The sequence below is a fragment of the Phacochoerus africanus genome, chromosome 9 (assembly GCF_016906955.1).
Source record: "Phacochoerus africanus isolate WHEZ1 chromosome 9, ROS_Pafr_v1, whole genome shotgun sequence".
Classification (NCBI taxonomy): Eukaryota; Metazoa; Chordata; class Mammalia; order Artiodactyla; family Suidae; genus Phacochoerus; species Phacochoerus africanus.
Window position 1 is genome coordinate 69603746 of NC_062552.1, and position 12000 is coordinate 69615745.

At 41.3% G+C, this 12000-nt stretch overlaps 1 protein-coding gene across 1 annotated transcript in view; it reads right to left on the reverse strand.

Moving 5' to 3' along the window:
• Positions 1-2180: 2180 nt before the first annotated feature.
• The window catches only part of AP4S1 (adaptor related protein complex 4 subunit sigma 1), a 49138-nt gene continuing 39318 nt past the window's right edge, over positions 2181-12000 (reverse strand). The window contains exon 6 of the mRNA XM_047797142.1: positions 2181-3959. Within this exon, the coding sequence (XP_047653098.1) occupies positions 3831-3959 (129 nt within the window). The 3' untranslated portion in view covers positions 2181-3830. The remainder of the gene's footprint in view (positions 3960-12000) is intronic.

The following is a 12000-nucleotide window of genomic DNA, read 5'->3' on the forward strand; positions in this document are numbered from 1 at the left end:
CAAAACTGTGTCATGTGACTGTTTCACTGCAGCCATCAGACCTAAGAGCCTAACTTTATACTTTCCACTTTGAATCCTTGGGAGTTTAATTTTTTGAAATTACTACAGGAAGAAATATATTTTTCTATATAAATACACTTACTGAAACTGGAAAACTAGGAGAAATATACCTTCACATGCTTGTGATCCAACTCTTTTGTTCTGTCTTAAAAGTGTACTCAAGATAAAAATGGCCGAGTTATTTGCATTAACGTTTTTTAAGAACCAGATCTGCTGTTTACCATTGTATCTTCAGGAGTATGTAAGTCTAAGGTCCAAGAATGGTTTTCAAATGTTGTGTTAGTGTGAAAAGAAACCACTGGGATACTGCTATTTCCTCGTTTTGAAAAAGGGCCCGTTTCCATTTTCCATATTCCTGTGATTTATCATATCTATTTTTTTGGGGGGGGTCTTTTTTGGGGGCCGCACCCACAACATATGGAGGTTCCCAGGCTAGGGGTCTAATTGGAGCTGTAGCCGCTGGCTTACACCAGAGCCCCAGCAACGCCAGGTCCGAGCCGCATCTGCGAACTACACCACAGCTCACGGCAACGCTGGGTCCTTAACCCACTGAACAAGGCCAGGGATCAAACCTGCAACCTCATGGTTCCTAGTCAGATTCGTTTCCGATACGCCATGACGGGAACTCCGATTTATCATATCTATGCATTAAGGTAAAAGAAATGTCACTATGCATGATTTAGCCAAGTGGCTTTTTTAAGAGTAAAAAGCATTTTTTGGAATTTCCCATTATTTACCTGTTTAAAAGGTACATTCCCTTTCTACATTAGAAGAGATTTCTCCCACTGCAGTCAATCATTGAGTAGTGTTTCTATTCTATGCATGAGAATGTTGTGACTATGTAATCAGAGGCAAAATTTAAATAATTTACCTTATTGTTAGCTTCACAGTTCTCTGTGAGAATAAAAGTTAAAATATAATAGCAATATTTAAATGTATGACCTGTGCTTTAATCCAAAGAAAAATAGTGGTGGTAATTATCTCAAAGTCATGGATGCATGATAAGTTTATACCAGCCGTAGAATTAAAATTCAGTCTATGTGTGTAGTATTGCCATTATTTAAGTCTCTCAAATATCAGTAACCAGCTTTTATCAAGACTATTCTAGCACAGGGGTTAGCAAACTAGCCTGCCATTTGCTTTTGTATGGTCCATAAGCTAAGCATGGTTTTAAATTCAAGTGGTTGAAAAAAATCAGAAGAATAATACCTTATGGTGTGAAATTTTATGAAATTTAAATTTCACTGTCCATAAATAAATTTTTGTTAGAACACAGCCATGCTGCTTTATTTATGTATTAACTTTAACTGAGTAGTTAAAGCAGAGACCATATGGTTCACGAAGCCTAAAATATTTACTATCTAGCCCATTGAAGAAAAGATTTGCTGAATCTTGGCCTAGCACATCCATTATACAGTAGGTAAAATGGATGAGCTTTACACAGTTACTAATTCTGAAATGTCAGGAATCTTTCTATAGAAAGAAAAGGCCAAGAACAAGGTACAGCTGACCAGTCTGAGGCATAAATTTCATGAGTGAGAAAATGACTTAGAGCTGGTAGTCACAGTTTAGCAATAACCCCGAAGTGAGATGACAACACAGCCTGTCACAGAACAGTCACATTACAGTTCACTTTGCATGAGTGAAGTATCATTAGACTTCTACTTGGGTCTCCACATACACTAAGTTCTTGAGTATTTTTTCCTGTGGTATCTACCTAGTATTTTTTTTAAATTGTTATTCTCTCAAGGTACTAAAATCTGTGCCAAGATGTTATTTGAATGCTATTTTGGTGTGACCCAAAAATTAATTTTATTCACTCCCTAGTTACTTCTGGTGTACCAGTTTCAGCAGTTACCCAAATGTGCTACTGATTAAGTGAGTACCAACTAGGACAGTGTTTCCCAACTAATGTGTTTCAGAGAGACCTCCAAAGCCCTTTGATCTAGACTGGGCTTTCCCCAGACCTTGGCCACTTAATGCAAAGGTGGGGCTATAATATGTATATATACACACCATTCACTGTTCTGGCAGGTCAGAAGCCTTTCTGAATGAGTCCCAAACAACTAAGATTTGCTTTTGGAGTGCATTATTGACTGGTTGCCAGGGCTTCATAGATGTGAACTTTGAAATATGTAAGTATATTTTTTAGAAACACATAAAGAATTTAAACAAAATCCCCCCATTTATACCACACCACACCCATACCCACACCTACACACATGAGAGAGAGAGAAAAGTCAAAACAGTACTAAATCAATTATCAGTACCCAGAATGTCCTTTTATATCCTCTTTTGGAGGATAAGAGTGTTGCAAGTGAAAGAACTCTTGCAGTTCCGTTGAATGGTACAATATCCTCCTGTACCAAGACTGTATTTCTCTTTCCTCCACTGCACCTGCCCTCCTACCTGTACATGCACATAAACATGTTTTTACCTAAGACAGTTCGGTATCTTTTGTTGACTGAGCAGCAAAAGCATATATGTGAAAAGGTTTGGAAGCATCAGGGTATTGCTCTTCCATAGTGCCTTAGAGGTTTTCTTTGCTTCAAGACATTTCCAGTTCTCTTGCAGTGTGGTGGGTTAAGAATCCGGCGTTGTCACTGCAGTGGCTTGGGTCACTGTTGTGGCGCAGGTTCACACTCTTCCACATGCCACCAAAAAGAAAAGGACATTCCAGGAGAAGGGGTTGAAGGAGTAAAAGGGAGGGAGAGACATTCATTTCAAGGCAACCTGAACAGAGATATTTTCTTGCATTCTGTTTTTAAACTTTGAACTAAAGTAAATTTCATTTACAAGTAAGTTTAATAATAAGACAAACTCTTTACAATAAGGCATATAGGATAGTTGTAAGAGCTGTTTTTAATGCTTAACCATTCATTATTAGGTAGTAATGTTCTCTATAGAGTTAACTGCATGATAACATTGTATTTGCCAAGTACCCATAAAATGGATATCAGGCTTTTATATGCTGGCAAATAAAATTTAATTCTGCAATTTTCATCAGGTACATGAATGGAGTGAACTTTTGACTTTTTAAGATTTCTAAAGGAAAAATATAGCATTCAGAAAATAATGTCATTCAAAGTGCTGTGTGTGTTTAAATCAGTTTAAAAAGTTTACTGGCTGGGCTGATAGCTGCCACACTTTCTTCCCAACCCATGCTTCTATTCCTGAGTCTAATTTGCAAAAGGAAGCAGAGACCAAAAAAAGGGTCCCTTAGTACTCCACAAAATTTAAACAAGTGAGAAAAAAAAAATGCTTATGGTTAGAAAATGAAACTTGTCTCTCTGTTTAGGGAAAATTTTTCTTTGTACATCATATTTTAAAATGTGTTTCGTTTTCCTTTTAGGAATGGTGGACAACACATGTTTAAAATGTCCTTGGGGAGTTCCTGTTGTGGCTCAGTGCAAACAAATCTGACTAGCATCCATGAAGACGCAGGTTCAATCCCTGGCTTCACTCGGTGTGTTAAGGATCCAGTGTTGGCGTGAGCTATGGTGTAGGTCAGGGACACAGCTTGGGTCCTGTGTTGCTGTGGCTGTGGGATAGGCTGGCAGCTATAGCTCTGATTCAGCCCCTAGCCTGGGAACCTCCATATGCTGTGGGTACAGCCCTTAAAAAAAAAAAAAGGTAAAATGTCTTTAGGAGGATAGCCCATTTTGCAATGTACGGTCTTCCAGATTCTTTTGGGCTGTCCATGTTCAGGGGTATTCCATGGTGTTCTCATTTCCTATAAGTCGATGTTGTCTGACACAGCCTTTCCATTTTCAGCTTTCTGACATCTTATCAAGAATTAGTAGAGGGGCAAGAATTCTTGCCCGATTTGTTTCCACAATGCAGCCGTTTAACACCATCTCATCCAAAATGATGTGTACTTTATCCAAATTAAACATTATCTAGGGTTATATTAAGGAAATTAGGGTTATAAAAATGTTAACATTCAGTACATAATAACTTATGACTTAGCCTGGAATTTTTCCAGTGTAATTTAGTCTAAGCATGAAGGGCTTTTTTTAAACAATTCCTGAAATTAAATTTAAAATTAGTGTTTACATTAGAAATTATTTCCTTCATGTACATATTCACACCTAGTTTCACTTTGGTTGGGCTAATTGGACAACAAACAAAGAGCTACACCTTTTAGAGAGGGAATCTACTAAGAGCTGGAGAACAAAGCAAGGAAAATTTGGCAAGAGTGTAACCTGAACTCAAGAACAATGTTGTCTTCCTGGACAATAACAACAGTAATAGCCAAGACCTACTGAATACTCGTTATGTTCTAGGCATTGTGTTGAGTGTTGTACCTATATTACTTCAGGCTTGTCTACAACTTTGTGATGTTTGCGTATGTGGCTAGTAACTGCCAGAGCTGGAATTTAAACCTAAAGTTTGGGCTTAACTGCTCTGCTACTTCCAGACTTCTCAGGAGAGGCCTAAGGCTGCTGAATATAATCTTTCCCTCTGCCCTCAAACCTCCACCCCAAAATAAATGCCTTTACAACATTGCATCTTGAGCATCCTCTATGTCAGACAGGCTGAAGAAGAAAATAGCCATGAGAATAAATGAAGAATGCTGATTCAATTCCCAAGGAGATATAAAATTCTGAATTTTAAGAGTACTTCTTAAAAGTGGAGAGTTCTAAAAATACTCATTTGAGAATTATAGAGCCACTTTAGCTTTCTGATGTTCTTTATGGAAAGTTTGTATAGAGAATGTGGAAAGAAGAAAATACTCTTAGACTCCAATGTCTAGATAATTAGAACCAGATTACTCCCCAGGAGCCCCTTCATTTGAAGACCTAACTTTCTCTTTTTTGCCTTTTCTAGGGCCACTTCTGAGGCATATGGAGGTTCCCAGGCTAGGGGTCGAATTGGAGCTGTAGCCACTGGCCTACGCCAGAGCCACAGCAACGCCAGATCTGAGCCGCATCTGTGACCTACACCACAGCTCACAGCAACACCGGATCCTTAACCCACTGAGCAAGGCCAGGGATCAAACCTGCAACCTCATGGTTCCTAGTTGGATTCGTTAACCACTGCGCCACGATGGGAACTCCTGAAGACCTAACTTTTGTGAAAGGAAAAGGAATTGGGATGAGATGGTGACAATGGTTGAACATTTCTAAATTCGACGCTTTACTGTCTTAAGTTTCCATTTCTTTTTTTTTTTTTTGTCTTTTTGCCATTTCTTGGGCCGCTCCCGCGGCATATGGAGGTTCCCTGGTTAGGGGTCGAATCGGAGCTGTAGCTGCCAGCCTACGCCAGAGCCACAGCAACGCAGGATCCGAGCCGAGTCTGCGACCTACACCACAGCTCATGGCAACGCCAGATCGTTAACCCACTGAGCAAGGGCAGGGACCGAACCCGCAACCTCATGGTTCCTAGTCGGATTCGTTAATCACTGCGCCACGACGGGAACTCCTTAAGTTTCCACTTCTAATGAGCATGATCCTAGTCTACTAAAAACAACAAATGGCCGACCGATTGTTTGAAATAGACAGACTTCATTCAGCAAGTGAGTAATTAAATGCACTAGAGGAATTCATAATTTGTGAATCTTTTTTAAATGAGTTAACACCTGATTTTTTCCCCCAATAATTCTAGATGTTCAGGTCTGTTGTATTTCTTTAGTGAAGTACATCTATAGAGAATGAGACAACCCTATGAATGACTTCTAAGTTTCTATTAGGTTCTGTGTTAATACCTCATTAAGCTCTGTGCAAGTAGTCCACTAGCAGAATAAACTGTTTTTCAGGAGCCCATGGGAACTGTCCTTAAGTGACCCAGAAAAAAAAAAAAAGCTTTACTCTGATATACCTATTAATAATGTCTTCCAATTAGATGATTGCTTTGTCCATGGCCAATTTGGGACTGGAATATTAGGCCCTTGACTCAATCTTGTTCACCAGACCCAGAAGCCAGAACTTGGAAACCAAGCAAGGTAGGAATGACAGCCAGGGATAAAGAAAAGCAGAGCTGGGAAGTACAGGTGGCTGCATGAAAAATGCCCTGTAGAATCCCCCTATATATTCACTAAGGACAATAAAAGCTTAGTGACTTTTAAAGTGTCAACTAATCAAGGGTGATTTTCTTTGAGACAGAAGGAAATTTAAATTTGTCTATTTGAATTGGTTCAGGGATCAGGCTACTCTGAGGACTGCTCCATCTGTGGCAGGAGGAGATCAGCAATTCAGATTTATGTCCCCTTGAACAACCAGGGGAATGTTTTGAAATTCAGATTAGAATTTACTGCTGAATCATATCAACCACTTACATCCTCACATTGCAAGGACAAGCTCCTTCAGTAAGTCTGAATTTCCCAACATCCTGGAAACATGAGTTGCTCGGTGAAGTCATTCTGTACTGTGGGCATGTGACTACCTGTCTGAGTATCTGGCTCGAACCCCCAATAATCATGCAACTTTCTGGCACTATATAGGGAAACCACAGACCAAATCCAACATGAGGCAAAGCCTGAAAGCTGATTTTCCCTTAGAATCATGTGACTCCTTTAAAGTAAGAATCCTGCTGTTGTTCACATCTTAATTTGGTTTATTAGCAACTTGTGTACACTGGCAAAGCCAAGAGTAACAGTATTTGGGCTATAAGCCAGGTGAGCAGGGACCAAAAAATAACCTATATGCCAAGTGCTGTGGCAATAAAGAAAGGCAAACACACATTAACCCTGACATTTGGAATAGGAGGAAGCAAGAAAGGCACAGGCCTATTAATGTGCACAGGTCTATTAATGTGATGAGCTGAGAATGACTGTTTTAAGAGGGTCCAAACCTTCAGGTTATACTGATTTCAACTGACTTAAAGATCCTTCAGGCATCTTGTTTCCTCTCATGGGCACCCTAAAGTTGGAGCTGATATGAACTAGAAACAGCCTCTCAAAGAGCAGATTCATAAAGCTCCACTTTCTCCCAACCCTGAAACCCAAGAGACTTTATGAATTTCTATGTAATGTGGACTGGAGTTGAATATCTAAGGGCCCCAGTAATATTAGTGCCACTTGAAATCAACTTTTTAGTTAAAGTGATTAAAATGTTTCTAGTACATAAATTGGAATTTTGATCTTTGGATTATAAAACTTTTTCAACATGGTATTTTAACACCACTGTGGTGGTATAGTTCTCTTTTAATAAGAGAAAACTCAGTAACATTGATTCAAAAGGGATCTCAAAAGCAATTTCAGTGCAGAGTCCAGCCTAGAAACACAAATTTCTAATTCTAGATTTTGGTCTCAGATCCCTTGTCTTATTTGATTTTTTTTCTTTCTTTTCTTTTTCTTTTTTAAGATCCTAGCTAAGCAAAGTTCTTTAGGATGGGGGGAAAAACTTGCTCTCTTTTTTTAATACCTTAATTCAATTTCCCATAGAATTAGCTAAGTTGCAAAGGGCCAATGTGTTCACATTACCCACAAATATTAGTGTCTAGAAAATTCTCATTGTGAAGATTCTGCATAGTCCTGGATATGCTCTCCTTGTAACAGTCTTTGGCTCACTTTTAGGCCTAGTGTGGCCTTTTGTTATTAGGTCAATGAAAAAGAGTGTTGTTTTTTAAGTAGATTTTTATTTTTTTTGTCCTTTTGCCTTTTCTAGGGCTGCTCCCGCGGCATATGGCGGTTCCCAGGCTAGGGGTCCAATTGGAGCTATAGCTGCTGGCCTATGCCAGAGACATAGCAACACCAGATCCGAGCCGAGTCTGTGACCTACACCGCAGCTCACAGCAACACCGGATCGTTAACCCACTGAGCAAGGCCAAGGATCAAACCTGCAACCTCATGGTTCCTAGTCGGATTCGTTAACCACTGAGCCACAACGGGAATTCCTTAAGTAGATGTTTTTTAAAGACCCATTCATATTCTAAGAGCAGTAAGACATCCAGGTGTAATTTTTTAAAAAAAAAAAAAGTTTAGGAGTTCCTGTCGTGGCGCAGTGGTTAACGAATCCGACTAGGAACCATGAGGTTGCGGGTTCAGTCCCTGCCCTTGCTCAGCGGGTTAACGATCCGGCATTGCCGTGAGCTGTGGTGTAGGTTGCAGACGCGGCTCGGATCCCGCGTTGCTGTGGCTCTGGCCTAGGCCAGTGGCTACAGCTCCGATTCGACCCCTAGCCTGGGAACCTCCATATGCTGTGGGAGCGGCCCAAAGAAATAGCAAAAAGACAAATAAAAATAAAAATTAAAAAAAGTTTAGGAGTTCCCGTCATGGCTCAGTGGTTAACGAATTCAACTAGGAACCATGAGGTTGTGGGTTCGATCCCTGCCCTTGCTCAGTGGGTTAACGGTCCGGCGTTGCTGTGAGCTGTGGTGTAGGTCGCAGACACGGCTCGGATCCCGTGTTGCTGTGGCTGGTGGCTACAGCTCCGATTTGACCCCTAGCCTGGGAACCTCCATATGCCATGGGAGCGGCCCTAGAAAAGACCAAAAAAAAAAAAAAAAAAGTTTATATAGGCTTATGTAAAATGACAGAAATATGAAAACCTGCACTAAGGTCAATGCACCTATCATTTCTCTTTTTTTTTTCCCCCCAAACTCTCTGTTGCTTCTCCTAACTTGCTGCCACAATTCCTAAGTACAACAGAACCCAGAAGCATGGAACAAAAGGAGAGGGATACAGCAGAGGGACCTGCAGGGGAGGGATAGGAGGAAGAGTAAGGGATTAATATGACACCTAAAGGACTCAGAAACACACTTAAAGGAAACAGAGATATAGCTAAGGCTAGGGAGAGCCAAAGCAGCTTGGAAGCAGACAGAACTGTTTAATCTGGAACTTTCACCTCCCTTTCCCAGGTGAATGGCTAACTCCCTTGGGGACAGTTCATAATTCTGAGACTTGCCACGTTCATGATGGCTTGACAAGAATGCTCATCATGGAGAGGGCCCTACTCCCTCCATGCCTGCCCTTCCCAAAGATTGGACTAGCTGCACACATTCCCTCGGGCCCACAGGCCAGCTCTTTTCTCCTGCAGACCTGTTTTCAATGGACATATTTTCAAAAGAAAAAAGATGTTTAGAGATCTCTGAATGTGAACTTCACTGTTGGAGAGCATGCTCTCATCAAGACAATCAGGTACCCTCTTCAGAATTTTTCATCATGTCTGACTTCTCCAACCAAAGGCCAGTGTTTCTCTAAAATTTCCCTAATTCAGGAAACACTGAGACAGCATGGTGAAGACAATTTACAAATATTTTCTTGGAGATTAAATTGCTATAGTATACTCCAGATGATTATAAATTTTCCAGAAAATATATCAAATTTAATCTCATATCAAGTTTATAGCTCTAGAATCAAAGGCCCTGGAAACACAGAGACTGGTACCAGCTCTGTCTCCCAGTAGCAATATGGATTGGGACACAGAACCTCTCTGGGCCTCAGCCTCTTCATCTAAAAAGTGAGGTTTTAACCTGGTGATTATGTAGCTTTACCCCAGCTCCAACGCAGTCAAATTCTATGGCTCTAAAAGTAACCTTCAGGGAGAGGAAAGCTCGTTTACTCTTTCCTGATTTTATCAAGCCATTCTTGATGTAGTCACATGCTACACCACACCACAAAAGAAATCCTTCTGTGGAGTTCCCCTTGTGGCTCAGTGTAAACGAATCTGACCAGTATCCATGAGGACCTGGGTTCAATCCTCACTCAGTGGGTTCGAACTCACTCAGTGGGTTAAGGATCTGGCATTGCCATGAGCTGTGGTATGGGTCACAGATGCAGCTCAGATCCTGCGTTTCTCTAATTCAACCCCTAGCCTAGGAACTTCCATATGCTGCAGGTATGGCCCTAAAAAGAAAAAGAAAGAATGAAATCCTTTTGTAATAACAAGTAATGATTGTAACTCTCTCAGAGAACATGGAGAAGATTTCAGTTCCTCTAGACGCCACCCTTTCAGTGTTGGATGGCTTTCCCGAAGAATGTCTTTGTTCTTGCCCATATTCCCCTAGTTGAACAGGTACATCTGTGATTTCTCATTAAATCAGGCTGAAATTATCTCCTACTTGGAGAAGTCCTGTTCTGGTTTCTGGACCTCTAAAGGTGTTTGGATTTTAGGAAAGTAGTGAAGGCGTGCATGACACCACTCCTGACTGCAAACCTTGGGGTGCTGCTTACTTTTGCCTGGGTTCCTCCATTCCTCCAGAGGACGTGGTAGATAACTAGCTGCATCACAGAGAGTGCAGGCAGGAGGGGGGCCCTTCCTCAGTGGCAGGAAAGAGAGCATGTTTCATATCACCCATGTGGGCTTTCACAGCGCTGTTCACTGGTGTCATCCCCTGACTGTTTAGCAGAAGCATTCTATTCTATTCATATGAATTGTCTGGGGATTTCAGCAAATCTGGGGCTCTGAAGCCAAGCACTTTTTGAGAAGTGCATCACCTAGTTCCTAAAAGCTATCTTAATTCATGGAATTTGAAGTCTTTAATAAGTCTACCAAAGTATGTGGAGGGGCAAACTTTCCTGATAGAAGTCCTCAGGCAACATTTCAGCCCCGTGGGTGCAGCGGGACATGACTAGAGTAGGGGAAGGGTAGGAGAGCTACTTCAGGGCACGTGAATGATTGAGGTCACTGATGTGCTTGGTCCCCAGGGTGCAGGCTGCCCCACCCAATACTACTCTGCAACAGAGTTTCCACTCATTTGAAGGATTTTCAACAAGTCAGAATTTCTGTCCTGCTTTCTTGAGCTTAGATTGTTTCTTTTTAATATCCCATCTGTCTTGCTCTGTGACATTAATCTTACTAGAACTAGAACAAGCCTGCACTAGGGAGAAAGGTAAATAGTGCATTTTACTGCCCAGTGGTAACCCTGCAGGCTCTGGAAGACTGCCCCATTCTTAGAAGGCTTCAGGGTGGTAAAGCCTCTGGATAAAAAGACTACAAATAAAGCGCTTCTTGGGAATTCCATAAGATTTTGACTCCCATCTTCCTGTTGCTACAACAAAACTGAGCCTTAAGTCGTATCTGTTTTGTGTGGACTGACATGAAAGGCTTACTTTTTTTTTTTAAACTTAATTTTTTAAAAATCATAGTTGATTTACAGTGTTAATTCCTACTGTACAGCATAGTGACCAGTCATACATATATGTACATTCTTTTTCTCATACTATCTTCCATCATGTTCTGTCCCAAGAAAGTGGATATAGTCCCCTGTGCTGTACAGTAGGACCTCATTGCTTATCCATTCTCACTGTAATAGTTTGAATCTACCAACCCCAAAATCCTTATCACTTGTATGCGGAACCTAAAATATGGCACAAATGAACCTATCCACAAAACAGAAACAGACTCACAAATACAGAGAACAGACTTGTGGTTGCCAAGGGGGAGGGAGAAGGGAGTGGGATGAGTGGGATGGCTTTCTTAACCTGAGCAAATACAAAGGCTCTGAGTGTTGGGAGAACTGACTCCAGGTTGCTGTTAAGTCAGCTGCTGATTTTCAATCTTTCAGGGCCTAAGGGAGCTTTCCCGGCACAGTGTCAGCAGCTCCAGCAGGTTCCTGGTTACATGCTACCAGAGTGATGATGCAGGATGCCTGGGGCCTTGCAGAGGGACCAGGAAACTGAGGCTCTACCTCTAAAAGACTCCCTTGTTTTACTATTAAAAAAACTGGTGTGTAGGAGTTCTCCTGTGGTGCAGTAGGTTAAGGATCCAGCATTGTCACTATAGTGACTCAAGTCACTGCCTGGGTGTGGGTTCAGTCCCTGGCCAGGGAACTTCCAAATGCTACAGGCACAGCCCCCTGCCCCTCAAAAAAAAGAAAAAGAAACTAGTGTGTAGGACTCTTCCTTGGACTTCATCGTGACAGTTAAACAGAAAAATGTATGAGGCAGAATAGAGTCATGGGCTTGTAATTTGGCTTTTTCCAGATGCTAAGTGTAGAAACCCTTTCAGAATCTCAATAGAAGAGAGGTGCCACCCATGCTGCACTTTTAGAGTCTGG